The following is a 16,943-nucleotide window of genomic DNA, read 5'->3' as shown; positions in this document are numbered from 1 at the left end:
GGCTTGTGTTGACCAACAGAATGAGGCAGAAATGACACTGTGCCCGTTCTGGGCCTCGCGAGGCCTTGTACCATGTCCATCCACTCTCTCCTGAGGAAGACTGCCACCATGATATGATCACTATATGATCCCTGTGTGATCAAGTGTGGGCTCATCTGCTGGAGGATAATAGATCCCACAGAATAGAAATGAGCCATCCCAGCTGAGGTAACACCAGATGATATAGTGTGGGGTGGGGGACACAGGACAGGGCATCCCAAAGCCCAAGAGATTGATCATTAGTGTGCCCTGGAACATAGCAAGGGTCACAGAGGCCCAGGGTAACCACTATCCCAGTCTACATATACCAGGGTTTCCCAGGACATGGGAATTTCAGGGCTAAAACCACAAAGCCTGGGATGAACCAGGATACTTGGTCACCTTACAGCAAGGCTAATCAGTCCATGAACTGCATGGCATTACTTAAGAGGAACTAGAAAGAGTCAGGAAGTGGGGTGTCTTACCCAAGAGCACACAGTTAATTCATTCATCCCTTTTCTTCAATTAATCATACATTCAATGTCACTTAGGTTCACAATCCTGTGACATGGCTGTTTTTCTATAGGTGAAGAAGATTTAATCATAATATACATAATAAAAATAATAATAATAGCCTTTGCCAAGTGTCTCTCATCTATCTGGGATGGTTCTAGGCATTTCACATATATTAATCTATTTAATCTTCACAATAGTCACAGGAAAGAAGTACCATTATCCCTGTTTTACAGATGAAAAAACTGAGTCCAAAAAAAGGTTAAGTATGTGACAATGTCACATAATCATTAGGTGGCAGGACTAGGACATCTGGGGCAGTCAAGCTCCAGAACATGCGTTCTTTATCAGACACCACACTGTCTGGTGCCCAGCCTGACTGCATTCGAAACAAATCCACCCTCCAAAGCCAGCAGATCCCACCCAGACCCCTCACTCCAGCCGAAATGTCCCACGCATCTTGATGAAGAGGGACGGACAGGAAGATTAAGAAGGTCACAGGTGTGCTGTGCCTGGGTTGAACCTCTGTACAAGAGGTTAACTTGGAGAGTGTTGAACCCTGAAGAGTGTGACATCATGGGTCAGAGGGACCTGTGATACGGTGCATTACATCACTGTACCTTGCTTTCACAGCTACAAAACTGGGAATCTGGACCAAACTACGATTAAAGCCCTGTCTCGACTTGGGGGAATCCAGTTCACTCAACGATTTCCATTCAACAGAAATAACTGAGGTCAGGAACATCGAGGCAGCCATGAAACATGAAAAAAAAAATCAAATTAACCTAAAGCAGCTGGAGCATCATTCCTCTCCTTTTCTTCCTTTGGTAATATGTTTTCCAGGCTGCTCTTCTATAAAAATCAGGCCTCCGATCTCAGGAGCAGCTGAGGAAAAACAAGAAATAAGAAAGATTATTTCTTGTTTGTCTTTATAGATAGCGCCTATAATCAAAGCACTTTTGAACTCTCCACCCCTAAAAAAAAAAAAAAAAAAGCCTGTGTCTGCATTTTTCCCCCTAGAGAGAATGTTGTTGGCTTTCTTCCTCTTCATTTTGACACTTTCACTTCCTTTGCTGCAAGGTGAAGTGGCCACCAGACTCAGGGTGCAAGTGTCCATCTCTTTCCACAGTGTTTCATGACACGGGAGCCTCCAAGAAGAACCCGTGTTAAGAGTTTCTCTTCAGGATGATTGGACTGCTCTACCCAGCATTGCTGAGGTAAGTGATTCCTCCAACAGAATCTCTGTGTTACGTTGCCCATAAAAATATTGAAGATGCTCTAGTTGATGATTTATGAGTAAGTCAACTGCTCTTTGCCACTTCCACTTCAAGGTGTAATGAGCTAACCATCCCTTCTGCCGTCTCACTCCACCCAACTGCACTCTGGTCACATTCCCCGCTCTCTGGTGAAGCCATAGATTACTCAGCAGAACCCTGAGGCAGGCTTCAAAGGGTGAGGTTTCTATCCCACTAACCAGACGCTCTCCCTCCCTGAGGGCCAGCAGCACTGATCCTTCCTTGGGCTCTTTCCCTTGCTTTCATGACTCCATGCTTTCCCCTACTTACCCTTGCGGAGGAACACAAGGAGTTTTCTGAAATCAAAAACAGGTATGTTCCCTCTAGATATTTTAAATTTTAGCTCCTTCCTTTCTAATAACCCCTTCCAGAAATGTCAGTAAGGGATGCTAATCAAGTTAGTGGTTTATTGAAAGCAGACTACTTTCAGCACAATGTTGGGCTCTGCTGGGAACCATCTATGACATAGCTGCTATTCTCAGACTTGTAATCTAATTGAGAGACAAGTAGTGCTCATCCACTCATTCCTATGGACATTCAGTACACAATTCTTGAGTGCCTACTGTATGCTAGGTATTAGGGAAACCATACAAGTGGTTTCCAAACTCTGAGCTCTGGCCCCCCGGGGCAGGAGTTAGGGAATGGAGTTATGACAGAGGGTTGTAAATCCACATATGTCACAGTGTCTGCACATTTTTATTCTCTTCTTATTCATGCATTCATTTGACAAATAGGTACTGAGTGTTTATAAACTTAGAATAATGTCTCAGATGTGTCTGTGTATTTTCCAAAAGCATTTGGATGCAGTTGTGATCAATTAAAAACAAATCCACTTAAAAGTTTTACTGAATTTGAAATGTCCTTTTCTCACTGAGTATTTTCTGGGTCAGTGGACACCAGAAGTTCATTCTCACCATGGACCTGCAGAGAAAGAGTTAACACTTTTAAAATGTGTTCTTATACTGGAAAATGTGGGAACATCTGCAAGAGAAGGTTAACAGAGAGTCCATAACAATACCTGAAGGTGTGGGTTTTGTAGGATGACAGGCAGGAATGTGTAGGCAAAGAAACCAGGGAGGTGTGGGGGGGAAGCACAGAAGCATGGGCGGGCACCAACGCTATATTTAAACAACCCTTACCCATGTTGGTCCACGGTATGAAGACCACATTACTTTAAAATATGCACATAAACTCTCTCTTCTAAAACGATTTAGTGACAAGTTATTTTATAAAATTAGTATATCTATCATAACAAATAAATAATCCAGAACATCTAAATCTCCACCTTACTACCCAATCCTGATTATTTAGCTCCATTTACGTAACATAGGTTTTTCTAAAGCAAAATATACTACAGTCGTCTGTGTTCATCATTCTTTATACTTTTCCAAGGGCTTTCCCTATACGTGGTTTGACTGAGCATCACTAGAACGATGAGATGTGGACAGGACAGGACAGGACATTATTCTGATTTTATAGATAAAGTTAGAATGCTGAAGAATAGACAATGAATTACAAGGATACAAAAATAGGCAAGGGTTAGCTAGGTAAAATTGGCAGGAAAGTGGATTACGAAGAAATGTAAAATGGCCCTGGGATGCAGAATCTGGAATTTGGGAAAGAGGAGGTAAGCTAAAATCCTGTGCTTCTACGGGCGGGCCATCATGAGAGTTCTAAAAAGACTGTGCTCATATTAAACACCAATCTCTTAAAATAGAAAAAGAGACATTTTAAGAAGGGCCTAGAAAAAAAGGCAACAACAAATATTTTTTAAAAAATGGAAAATAAAATCTAGAAAAGACAGTCCAACAAGCAGAGGGATGCACGGCAGGAAAATTAAGGGCAACTAAGTGAGGTTCAAGTTGGCTAAATGGAATTCAACCCAGTAGGACTTTCTGTTAACTGTACTTTCATGGAACAATAATTCATGTGGCCTTAAAAAAGTCCAAAAGATTAAACTATATTGGGTCTCATTTCAGGTGATGCATATTTAAGTGAAAGGCATCACTGTCAAAAGAATGAGCTTGGGTTTGAATTTTGCTTTCAACACACATTAGCCATTAGGCAACTACTTAATACTTAAACTGTCTGAGCTTTGTTTTTGTTTTTTTTCCATCTCTAAACTGAGTATGATAACATTTCCCTTGCATGGTTGCTGCAAAGATTCGAGATGTTATATGCAAAGCACCTAGTAAACTACGCAGGACATTGCAGAAACTCAAGCAGGGAGAGTTGGTATGTTGGGTGGTGATGCTAGGTCTAATTTATATGCATTCTCTTGGCCTGAGCACTAGACTTGGAGTCAACAGACTCTAAGTTTTGGGTCCTGACTCTTCCGCTTAGTAACCATAAGATGAGATATTATTAAAGGTATTTAGGTTTATTCATCCTGAATCTCTTTTTCTCATGTAAAAATGAGTATAATTTCCCCTCCTATTTCTAGTTCAAGGTTAAAATGAAATGGTGTAGGTTAAGTTGCTCTTAAATATAAATGTCGTATAAAAAGAATACCATTGCTACTAAAGTCTTTAAGTGACCGATGTGTCACTATATATGTAACAATTGTATCACTGTAATAAGAACATAGGGTAGAAGTCTCTCCATGTTTTCAGAAGGCCTAGTAGCAACAACAACAAAAACCCCTCAAATTATAAGAAATGTTGAGTTAGCCTAGGGGAAATTGTTCAATTTTATGGATAAGGAAACATTTGAACAGGCTTACAAGGGTCATGGTGGACCGTCCATCTGTAGGTTGACATCAGAAAGGATGAACAGCCTTCTGTCCCGAGTTTATCAGAGAATCAGAGGGTCCTCAGCCCAGGATGTACCAGAGGTAAGCACCCACCCATCTGGCTTAAGCCAGAGAAGTGAAGATATTTAATCACAAGGACACCCACAGGGAGGATCTCCGGCGGCCAACTTGCCCCCTGCCTTTACCTTAGGCTTCTGCTCACTGTTTTCCGTGACTACCCCGTTACTTCGGTGCAACTGCATTCCCCCATGGCTTTAAAATCTCTGCATCTGGTAAATGGGAAGGACTAGGAGAGCAAATGCTAGGTTGCCTGCTAAGCTACAGGACAAAATCTCCCTCGAATGTTTCCGTGTAGGGCCAGAGGGCAGTGAGGGGCTGGAACTTAACATCTTGAAGTTCCTCTCCTCCTTTTGCATTTATGATATCATCCAGGAAACATTTAAACAACCTAGATGGAACGAAATGTCTTGCCAGGTGGTGGCTTGTGATATATACAGACGGCCCCTGACTCACAAAGAAAGACTACAGAGGTCCCATACATACAAACAGCTGCTGCCATCCGCCTGGCCCCCACCACCTTGCAGCTGCCGTGGGCTGTGTGAAAAAATTAAAAAAGAAAGAAAGGGGATAGAAAAAAAAAAAAAAAAAACTTGGACCACTTGCAGATTCGGCACATTCAGAGGCAGAAGAAGGCAAGAAGCTGTGGAAACAGGAATCGCATAAGGGAATGGACTCTCCAGATGAATCTTCAGCCACGGGCGCTCTGGCATCAGCCCCCACTCTCTTTGCCCTGAAAAATCTCCTCCCGGGAATGACTGTCCTCTTCCATCCGGAAGACTCTATCAATGTACGATTTTGCCTCCAAGCCTTTTTGGAAGAAGGCAGGAATAAATAATTTACCATTAGAAATCTCTTTCAAAAAGCCCCTCCCCTCTTTAATGGTTAATAATAAGAGTGCCTACCTCATGGGGTGGTTGTGAAGACAAAGTGAGTCAATGAAGAAGTTCTTATAACTGCCCAATGTATGCTTTAACACTGAGAAATGTCATAAAAGTGTTGGCTTCCTGTATAACCATGGTTATTTCCACTTTACAGATGAGAGAACTGAGGCTTAGAGAAATTAAATTACCCTAGCTAAGTCATAGAACGTAGAGGTAGAAGCAAGATTCAAATCTAGGTCTGTCTCCAAATCCTATAATCTTAACTACTGTGTACAAACAGTCATATGCCTAGCATTGGGCAATCATTCACACATTAGCAAGAATTTGCTCAAGCACATTGTTTTATGCTGAAAATCAACTCAGCTCAGCTGCACTCAGGAAACAGGAATTTTGACTAAGGAGGGAGGCAAGTAGGTTATTTGGGGAAAGAGCAGAAGAGCTGATCGAGAGACCACAGCTGGGTATTGAGTAGGCAGCCTGGAGGCAGTGACACCCATGGACAGGAGAGGTAGAAAAAAAGAGCAGTTTAGGGGGAGTCAAAGATGAATTCTGACCCAAGTGAAATTTCATCTCGATCTGACTCAGGAGAAGGGGGAGGAAGAGTTCTATCTTTTTCCCCACCTACCATCTCTTGTCCCACCCACGGTTCCAAATTACTTATTAGTACTCTTGGTAGACTACAAGAAAGTTTAAATAAACTTTTGTGGGCTGGCTGGAAACATAATGCTTCCACTCCCATTTGTCTTGTGTTTCTTTTGGGAAATGTGTGCTGAGTTCCCAACAAATGACTTGTAATGTAATACAACGTCTCCCTGGGTTAGGCACCTTGCTGGGTGCTGGGAATACCAAAGGAGATATAAGGCAAGGTGTGTGCCCTTGAGCAGGAGCCCCGAGGGGGAGAGATGTGTAAGCAGCTAAGAGACAACGCGCTGAGTGCAACGTGCTGAGTGTAACAGGAGAGGTGTGTACAAAGTGCCTCGGAGCACAGAGGAGGGGGACGGGGAATTGCTTTTAAATCAACTTTCGGAATCCAACCTCTCGGCAAGTTGGGAGCTGCATGCAATGCATTAGAAGTTACTGTAAGGACGTACTCACCGTTTAGTACTGAATGAACTCATTCTTCAACAGGACTGTTGCCTGCCTTTTTCCTGGCAAGCAGTAATATCAGTATCTGTGTTTTTTTCGAAGAGGTTAAGAGAGAGAGGTGATTGCATGGACCCTGAACTCAGACGGCTCTGGTTTGAATCTGACTTTCACTTACTAGTCATATGACATTTGCCTCTTTCGGTCTCAGTTTTTTTATCTGTAAAATGGGGCCCGTGAAAATACCTTCTTCATAGAGAAGATAAATGAGCTAACGCATGCAAAGCCCAGCGCCCAAGATGGAGTAAACATCTCACCCAAATCTGGCTACAACTCACTGGGTGACAGATATTAATTGGCTTCAAATAATTTCACCAAGTGGAGCTGGGTTTCTGGAAGATCGTTTTAAGGGATACACAGACAAGCATGTTTACATTGTTTTTTAAAGATTTATTTATTTGGGAGAGGTGGGGAAGGGCAGAGAGAGAGAGAATCTCCAAGCAGACTCCATGCTGAGCACAGAGCCCGGTGTGGGGCTCAATCTCACGACCCTGAGGTCACGACCTGGGATGAAACCCCGACACTTAACTGACTGTGCCACCCAGGCGCCCCTTGCATGCTCACATTTTAATAGCATGTATTTATCTTCACATGTTGGGGGGGGAAATACATAGAACCCATCGAACCCAAATTTTAAAGATATCATTTCCTAAGAGGAATAAAAAAAAATTAGAAATTTTTAGTAAAACTAAAAGAAAGCTATTTAGGAAATAATAGTCAGATGTTACATCTTGTCTTTCAGAATAAAAGTACCAAGCTGACCAGGAGACTTAAATCACGGCTAGGACAGCAGACAGACGTTTCACTTTAAATTTTTCTTCTTCTTTTCTTTTTTTCTTCCCCCCTTTTTTTTGCACTGGGCATGGGCTTGAATTCATTTTAGTTTTCTTAATATCAAATACATATATGAAAGAACATATTAAAAGCTTCTCTAGATTTTTATTTTAAAGGGATATGGGGAAAAAACATCACAGATTAGGAACTGCAGCAAGTGATGGTCTCCCTTTCTGTGTTTTCTCCCTGTAATGAAATTCAAAACTCTCATTGAGGACTCTGGGGAAAGGCACCATTTTCTAATGCCCTAACTAAAGGGAAAGTGCGTCTGAATAGCAGAAAAGAATGCCTTCTGCATGCCCGCGCTTTCTTGGCCCCAATTTCCATCCTGGTGGAAAAATTCCCTGAAGCCTACGACAGCTGAGCTTTTCGCCTGGAATTCAGATGATCAGAAAAGGAAAATTCTACCCTGACGTTCTGGGGGTACTCAAGCAGCTTGTGATGCACACAAAGGCCAGAGAGTGGACCTGCCACCTGCCGCGTCCACCCCACAAGCTGGGGGAGCTCGAGCTCGACGGGATTCGAGTTTGGGGGAGGCAGTGGGAAGGAGACATAAGAGATGAGGACAGGCGGGTGTCGACTCATTCGCTGGGTTTCCCCCAAGTTGCAGTAAGGTCTCTGGGGCACACAGTTACCTCTACCCCTTCTTTGTAAAAATTACCCCCAGGAAAGTCCCTCTGTCTATCACAACAGTTAGCCTTTGAAGCTTATGGAATGGTCATGCCTGGACGGGGTTTCCCTGGGGTCAGTATCCCCATCCAGGCTTCTCCTGGCCCAACTATGTCACCTCCACTGACAGGCTTGAACAGAGCGGAGTGTGTTAAAGGCACACAAGACCAAGGGACACTATGCATGCTATGTCTGTTAAGCAGAGCGGTCGCTTCATACCAGCCTATGGGTCTTCTCCTCTCTCACTCGTCCTGTGCATATGGCCTCCACTAACTGAGCATCCTCCCCTGCCCTCCACCAACCTGGTCAAGCAGTCTTTTTCCCCCAGCTAGGAAAGGGAGAAGCAATGAATCCCCTTGTGGGTCCCACCCTGGGAGAGCAGGGACAGAGGAAAGAGTACTCACTGATTGGGGGCAGCAGGTTTCAGATAAATCCTTTTATTTCAGCCTCAAGAATAGGATTTTCAGGTACAATACAGGACACCCAGTTCCACTGGAACGTCAGAGAAGCAACAACTAACTTTTTAGTAGCAGTATGTCTGAAGTACTCATAATAAATACTTAGATGAGATGTTATTTGTTATCTGACATTCCTATGTAACTGGGTGTCTATATTTTCATTTGCTAAATCCGACAACCCTACTCAAGAACAACCTCATGAGGCTGGCATTATTATTCCTGTTTTAAAGATGGGCAAATGAGGTTTGGAGGGATTGAGTGACCGGCCAGAAACCACAGTGCTTGCGAGCAACAGGGTAGAGATGTCATTTTTGACCCAGACCCACTGATTTCAGGACCAATGATATTTCTACAATATCAAACAGGGATCTGAGCCTTCAACAAAAGGACTAGATAGGATGCTGATGGAGGAAAGTGAGACATTCTCGAAGGAATATGGGGAGATTCTTGGGTGCCTTGTCCAAAATGTAGAAAATCATTCAATAAACAGTGTGTGGCTGTAATTGAATTGAATTATTACCACGTTTGGTAGCTAAAAGACTCTGCTCCTTCCCTATACACACTCCTAAGAAACACTTGTCCCCCCCTCCCAGCTCTAGTCCCCCTTCAACAGGACCCTTCAGCTCCTGCAGGGAGCACTTCACCCCATGTGTATAAGCAATGGTAGATGAGGTCATTGGACACAGCTCCAAAAGAAGATTCGAGTCATGTTACATCCATTTAACACATGGAGGAAACCCACAGGGCTGAAGGAATTGGCTGGCCCAAGGAATAAACCGGTCCTCTTTCAGCTGGATAACCTTCAAAGCTCAGTGTGTGTAGCTTAGTCACCTTGCTTGAACCAGGCCGCCTCACCAGAACTTGAAAATATCGATGTGCACTTCAGTTGGTGTTGTTTTAGGATAGCAGAGGCTGTGGGGATAAAGAGAGGGAAGGGGTATTCTCCTAGAACTCTTTCTCACTTGTACGTAAGATCAATCAGTAGAAACCTTCTGCCTGGTTTCCTTCTTAAATCTATGAAGCTCTATGAATCTGGACACAGGCCTCTTTTGGGAGTACATACAGCTCAGAGATGCCCACAAACCTCCAGGTCCCAAGGGAAATTACTGTGGCTCTGTACGTAGGGGGACATCTTACCCTCCTCATCTTAAGTCCCAGTCTTTTCCTCCAGACCCTCACTGGAGAAGCCACCCGAGGATAGAGGGTAGCTAGTAAGAGCCAAGGAAAATGGCATTGAAAGAAAATGTGCACCCAAATCTGTCACCACCGGGAAAGTTGGCTACCTTATAATCATTTTAATATCTGATGATGAAAGCAATAAATTCTCATTGTGGGGAAAATTTGAAAGTGCTAAAAAGTATAAAGAAACAAAAACTACCCATAATCTCCTCATGCTGAGAGAGAACCTCTCCTAAAATTGCGGTGAATTTCCCAAGGATCTCTGTCCATATAATAAACATAATTGGCCTTATACTTCATCTATGACTTTGTATTCCACTTTTTCTAACCTAACAAATTATAACTTCCCTCACATCATTAAAAACTCTTCAAAGAATCTTCATGACTTTGATGACCCATTAACAGATACATTGAAAATGGCATAATTTATTTAATTATTCTCCTGCTGCTAAAGATAGAGAGTGTTTCCAAGGTTTTTCCCTAATAGAAGTAACATAGCAGTGAACATCTTCCTCACATACATTTTTTTATCAGACCCTCGGCACCTGTTCCCTTATGTCTAAAATCTAATATAAAGTGGCATCCGATATTTGACCCAAAGATATGTGTCTTATCATGTTTTCTGTTTTTGCCATGCCCTACAAAGGGCCCCGTGTCTTCCAGAGGCCCCACCAACTGAACTAGTTGGAGAAACACTGTGGTCGAGTATTGAGCAAGGACTACCTAGTCCCTTGTCAAATGAAGGGGGCTTCTTCACAGCCGGGAGTTCCAATCCCCTGTAGACTCGGGCCGTGGTTTGTAAGAGAGAGACAGAGACAGAAACAGAGAGATAGAAACAGAGAGAGAGAAAATCCCAGGAACCATTCTCGGAGAAAGCACCGCACAATGTAATGCCGCTGGGAACGTGACAATAAAAATCCTCAGAACTGTGCCGCTTGGTATTTTTACAGAACCATTGCTTGCTGATTCAGTTAATGATAATGTTGGGTTCCAAATTTTTTCCAAAAGGGAGTCTTAAGTGTTCTCAACTTGGACGGGGCTGGCTTAAAAATAAACAAATAAGTTATATAAGTCCAAACTTTGGAGGATCAGGTTTTAGAAGCCCAAGCTCTGGCGTCGGATTAAAGGGGCCCGCTCACTTCCTGTGGTGGGGCCTCACGTGCAGCCTTCAGGGAGGAGCAACAAGAGAACATTCCAGCGGTCCCTGAAATCCAGCTTCTAATTTGAGCACCAACACCCACCGGGAACCGTGCAGAGGGCACCCCGCATCGCAGGGCTTAGAAGACAGGGGAGAGAGACAAAAAAGCAAGTGCTACCACGGGTAGCTGGGGACGTACTTCTCTTTCTTTGCTTTCTCCCAGTGTCAGATCTTTGGAAAGGCTTAATGGTGTTATTCAAGAGCTGTCATCTTCTGCTTGGCATCTGGCTGCGTTTTAGTGGGAGGTGAACCGATTACTTGAAAGCTTCTAAGACTCCTCCTCCAGGAAGAAAGACGTCAGATTCCTCAAAGTGACCAGGGTGGAGGGAGCCCCACTTTGGGTCCAGCTGTGGGAACTTTCGAGGGACAGGAGCAGCCCAGGGCTCCGGCGGGGTTCAGAATCCTCCATGCACTCCAAGAGTAATAAGAATATGCGAAATGTCACAAATGAGTGTCTCCATTCAAGTATTTAGGTATCGCAGTTATTGAGAGCTTTGTAAGTGGGAGGTGCTGAGGACCCAAGGATAAAAGATAAAGTACAATAGACCCTGCCCTCAAATTGCTGATTCTCGCTGAGGAGAATAGATCTGGTCACAAATAGCCAGGAAATGCTACATGCCCATCACAAATGGCAGTGGAGACGAGGGATGGACACGGGCCAGGAGAGCAAGATAAAAGCAGTACTCACTTCTAGCCAGTAACCGGCTTTCTGGACTGCGGGCCCAGTGTGGCTATAGCCTCAGATTTTCCAAAGCAGGAGAATGCGATTTTTCTGTAAAATATCCCCATTTTTTTTTAAGCTGGCTGAAAAAAATTGTTAACACTATGCAAACTAAACAGAACATACCCATGAGCTGGATCAGAACAAGCCACCAGTGTGGACCTCTGATGCAGACTCTATTTGTTAATATGGAGAAATATCTACCCTTATGAAAAAAGCACTTTACATAAATATGTTGAATATGATCTTGTTCCAAATCATGCATTTAACACATAGGAAAAAGATGGAAGGTGATACGTCAAAGTGTTAACAATAGATTCTGGACAGCAGGACTATAAATGATTTTTTTCCCTCTTGTTTTTCTGTCTTTAATGACATTTTTACAATGAGCATGTGTGGCTTCCATAATCAGAATTTTCAACAAAATTAAAATTTTTATAAGAACACCCAAGTGTTGTTTTATTATGAAACAGGTAATATATTTTGAAAGCTTTAAGAAATAAGGAAAAATTAAATAAGAATAAGAATTATTGGAAAATGTTAAGAATAATAAGGTTTGAGTAATAAGAAAATAAATGGTGCACATTAGACATTTACAGTGAGCTTTACAGGCATTATTTTACTTATTCTTTTCAACTTCTGTGTAACGGGACTACTGTTATTCCCGTGCACAGGGGAGAGGATGAGGCTCAGAGACATTAAGTAACTTGCCCAACGTCACACAGCTCATAAGTAGCAGAGCTAGAATTCAAAACCCAGGTCATCTGCATCCAGAGGGTATGTGTTCTCCTAACCTTAAGAAGGAGATTAGTCCCCCACTTTCCAAGGTTTCAGTTTCTGAGTTTTCAGTTACCTGCAGTCAACTGTGGTTGGGAGACAGAAGATCTTCCTTCTGACAAGTCATCAGAAGGTCAATAATAGCCTCACGCTATGTCCCAAGTGCCTACACCTGTCACCTCACTTCAGCTCATCGTGTAGGCATTTCATCCTCTCCCATCATCCCAAGAAGAAGGTTGAATACGGTACTATCAGGTATTTTGAGAGAGAAAGCGAGAAACCACATTCACATAACTTTTATTACAGTATACGGCTATAATTGCTCCATTTTATTATTATTAGTCGTTGTTCTTCATCTCTCCCTGTGCCTAAATTAAACTTTACCACAGTCTGTTTGTATAGGAGAAGCATGGTATCTATAGGGTTTCAGGCATCCACTGGGGGTCTTGGAAAGTATCCCCCGTGGATAAGGGGTGAGTATTGTACTAGAAGCAAAGTGAATGAGGAAGGTCAAAGAGATGGTGGTCTTTGACCTGAGCCTTGAAGACCCAGTAAGAGTTCCACCCGTAGAGATAGGAAGGAAACAATATCGCAAAGGAGTTGAGATGATCCCAGGGGGCAGAGCAAGAAGTTCTGATGAAGTGAGGTAAGTGGGCTGGAGACAGTCACGAGAGTCGGAAGTACTAAATGCCAGGCAGGCTAAAGAGTTACACTATATTTATAGTCAGTGGGAGCCATTGACATTTCCAGTACCAGAAGGAGATGGGTGCCATGGTGTTATTAACTTGCTGGGACCGCCATAACAAAATACCACAGACTGCGGGGCTTACACAACAGAAACTTATTTTCTCACAGTTTTGGAGGCTGGAAGCCCAAGAGCAAGGGCAAGCTTGGTTTCTCCTGAGGCCTCTCCCCTTGGCTGGAAGAGGGTCTCCTTCTCACTGTGCCCTCCCATGACCTTTCTGCTGGCGTCCCGCCTTCCCCTTCTCCTAAGGACACAGTCAGATTGAATTAAAGCCAACCCAAATAGCCTCGGTTAACTTGATTTCCTTTTTCAAGGCCCTGTCTCCAAACACAGGCACATTCTGAGGTACCGAGGGTTAGGACTTCACATGAATTTGGTGGAAAACCCAGACCATAGACACCGTTCTCATCTCTTTCCCTCCTCCCCATTTTCCTCAGTACCAAACAGCCCAGCGTGAACAATGACCATCTCTGCGCTGGGACCCTCAACACTTATCACTGAGAAATGTGTTATGAATTACTGCTAAGATTTCTCTCCTGATTCTCCTGGAGCTCTGGGAGTTCAGAAGGCCAGTCGGTGTTGGCCCATGAGGTCACGTGCAAAAAAGCACAGTCCAAATAGCCATAGGGGATTTTCAAAAATATTGTAATCTCTGACTTGCATCTTCCCAAGCAAACTTAAAGAGGACCCAAATCATAACCCTCCAGCCACACGGGTAAGCCTAATTCTCCCTACTCACGGCAGCTACTTCCTTTCTTCCCTCTAAACCCCTAGACTACAAAGACAATTCTCTCCCCTCGCCTCTTCCAACCTCCCAACTTTTTATTATTTAATTCCTTTCTACAGGAATCAGGGCACAGGGTCATGTTAATAATTGTCTACCTCGGGGCACCTGAGTGGCTCAGTCCGTTAAGTGTCCAACTCTTGGTTTCAGCTCAGGTCATGATCTCAGGGTCGTGAGATCGAGCCCTGCATGGGGTTCTGTGGTCAGCGGGGAGTCTGCTTGAGAGTCTCTCTCTTCCTCTGCCTCTGCCCTTCCCCCCCTAAAATAAATAAATCTTTCAAGAAAATAACCGTCTACCTCATCACACGCAGATATGTCTCCCTAACACCACTAACACAAGGCGGCATTGGCATAACCCCTTGTAAACCAAAGCTTTTTTTCACTTCAATTCTATCTCCTGACGCTTCTAGCAACTCAGGCAACTAGAAGGCAATTTCATCTTTGGAGGCTGGGGGAAGAATGAGGTTTTCGGAAATTTTTCTGACAAACTTAAGGTTGGCTAGTGGTGGGGTAGGAACTTGCCGGTCCCTACAGCCTTCTTCCCAGGACTCGACCCAGGATGCTTCTATTCTCAAAACAGGTGGCAATGGGGGTTTGGCCCACAGCCCGGAAGTGCCCCATATAATATTAAGAACATTGAAATATCCCAGAGTTGCCCCAAAGTAATTTTCTTTTTTTTTTTTTAAGATTTTATTTATTTATTTGACAGAGAGAGACACAGCGAGAGAGGGAACACAAACAGGGGGAGTGCGAGAGGGAGAAGCAGGCTTCCCACTGAGCAGGGAGCCCGATGTTGGGCTCCATCCCAGGACCCTGGGATCATGACCTGAGCCAAAGGCAGACGCTTAACGATTGAGCCACCCAGGCACCGCCCCCCCCCAAAGCAGTTTTCCCTTGCCAGAAAGCACAGTAAGAGATGGCAATCTACATATAAATGCAGGACTTTTTTTTTTTTTTTTTTTAAGATCTTTATGGTGTTTGGGAGAGAGGGGGAATTTTTTTTTTTTTTTTCCAGAAGAGTTGTATTTTTAAAGCAGTTTTCCTTTTGCAAAGTGGCAAACTTCCCTAGGTATTTTTCACTCTCAAAAGTTCTTGCAACCTTTATTGACACCCTCTGCCTGTGTCAAATGGCAGGAGCAATGGAAGTCATTTGGCACACGGCAGGGAGATGGCAGGGAAACAGTCCCTCCCCTCCACTCGGCTGTCAGGGTAATCTGTTTTCCTCATTGCTGCAAAGGAAACCGTAAGCGCATTTTGCCCACTCCAAACCCCTGAAACTGGAGTTATGAGGTCGGATGGAGGAGGCCAGGAAAAATAATTTCTTGGGGTGGTTTGCTGCTTTCTGAGGCCTTTTACTAGTGACCTGTAATACTAATTACCCCGCTTTCCTGTCTGAATAAGACATCTTTATGATGATTCACGGCTGTGGAAGTCAGCTTCAATAAACAGGCCACTGAAATTCAATTCTGTTGCATCTCAAAACTGGATTCTTAGGATCTTCACAGGTAAATCCAGTCTCCTTGTAATCCAGGTCAGTGTTAGGTATAGACATGGGAGCAGGAACTCCGAGGCCTTCTGGGGGGAAAGGAACCTCTGGTGGTGGCCCACTTGGGGACAAAGCATAGAATCATTTCTTTCTGCTCTTTTGGGTTTGTTTGTTTTTAAAGGAGATCAATGTCTAAGAAATCCTGGTTCCATCATTTATTGGCTACGTAACATTTTTTTGCAACTTTATCTCTCCGTGCCTTGGTTTCCTCATCTGTAAAATGGGGGAAATAGCAGTACCTACCTCACAGGGTTTTCATGAGGCTTAAATGAGTTAATATTTATAAAGCAGTTAGACCAGTACCTGGTACATAGTGAGGGCTCTCTGCGGATTTGAAAAATACACTTGGAGAAAATAGTCATGTTTAATTAAATCAAGCAGAGTGACCTGAAGGGCAAAGTTGGCTGCCTGTGCCCTGGGATCTGATGCTCTCTTTCCTGCAGAGTGAGCCTGAGTAGGACACCCAGAGGTCAGAGCAGCCCTTCAACAATGAACCAAGAAGTGAGGAGGGAAATGCACGGGTCCAGAGCCGGCCGTTTGCTTTCCCAGACCAGCGAACAATCGTTCTCAGAAACAGTTAGCCGACTTCAAAATTTTCCTCCCTAGAAAAGAATTTTGAGGGATGCTTGGGTGGCTCAGTTGGTTAAGTGTCTGCTTTTGGCTCAGGTCATGATCCCGGGGTCCTGGGATCGAGCACCGCATCGGGCTCCCTTGTAGCTCCCGGGAAGTCTGCTTCTCCCTCTCCCTCTGCCTGCCGCTCCCCCTGCTTGTGCTCTCTCACTCTCTCTGTCAAATAAATAAATAAAATCTTTTAAAAAAATGAATTTGAAAACTATACCTCTGCACGCATGCTTAATTTGCCTAAACTTTAATTTATCAAAATTTTAAGATTAAATGATTGCAGAAGATACATTATACACTATAAAAATTGACATTTGAAAAGAAGACAGTTGTATCACTATTTTAAACAAATCCTATGGAGTTATTATCTCGGCAAATATCCTAGCAATTTGCCACCCATCATTACCCATTTAAAAAATACACAAATGGAAAATAAAAATTAAAAAAATATATACACAAACAAGCTTTTCTTTCATACTGAGAAATCATACATTTCTCTTTTATCTCCTTAAACTATTCTATTTGTCTTCCTCCTCGGAATTTTATCCTAATAAAATTTTTGTAAGTTAGTCTTCTGTTCATCATCCTGTTGTGCTTCTCTGCAACACACATGTGAATATTTTTTCCTCTGGCCACTAGGCTCTAAATATAAAAAAAAGAAAAGAAAGAAAGAAAGAAGGAAGGAAGGAAGGAAGGAAGGAGAGAAAGAAAGAAAGAAAGAAAGAAAGAAAGAAAGAAAGAAAGAAAGA

General features: G+C 43.3%; 1 protein-coding gene across 2 annotated transcripts in view; it reads left to right on the top strand.

The window, feature by feature from the left end:
- The first annotated feature begins 1,618 nt into the window (after nucleotides 1–1,618).
- The window catches only part of RBPJ (recombination signal binding protein for immunoglobulin kappa J region), a 222,328-nt gene continuing 207,003 nt past the window's right edge, over nucleotides 1,619–16,943 (top strand). The window contains exon 1 of one of the 2 annotated variants that reach the window (XM_035005189.1): nucleotides 1,619–1,748. In XM_035005189.1, the coding sequence (XP_034861080.1) occupies nucleotides 1,717–1,748 (32 nt within the window). In that variant the 5' untranslated portion in view covers nucleotides 1,619–1,716. The remainder of the gene's footprint in view (nucleotides 1,749–16,943) is intronic. The other variant, XM_035005191.1, reaches the window with a different exon arrangement.

The sequence above is a fragment of the Mirounga leonina genome, unplaced genomic scaffold (assembly GCF_011800145.1).
Source record: "Mirounga leonina isolate KUSES-001 unplaced genomic scaffold, KU_Mleo_1.0 Mir_129, whole genome shotgun sequence".
NCBI classification, from domain to species: domain Eukaryota; kingdom Metazoa; phylum Chordata; class Mammalia; order Carnivora; family Phocidae; genus Mirounga; species Mirounga leonina.
The sequence above is the reverse complement of the archived record's forward strand: the minus strand, read 5'-3'. Positions and strand labels throughout refer to the sequence as shown.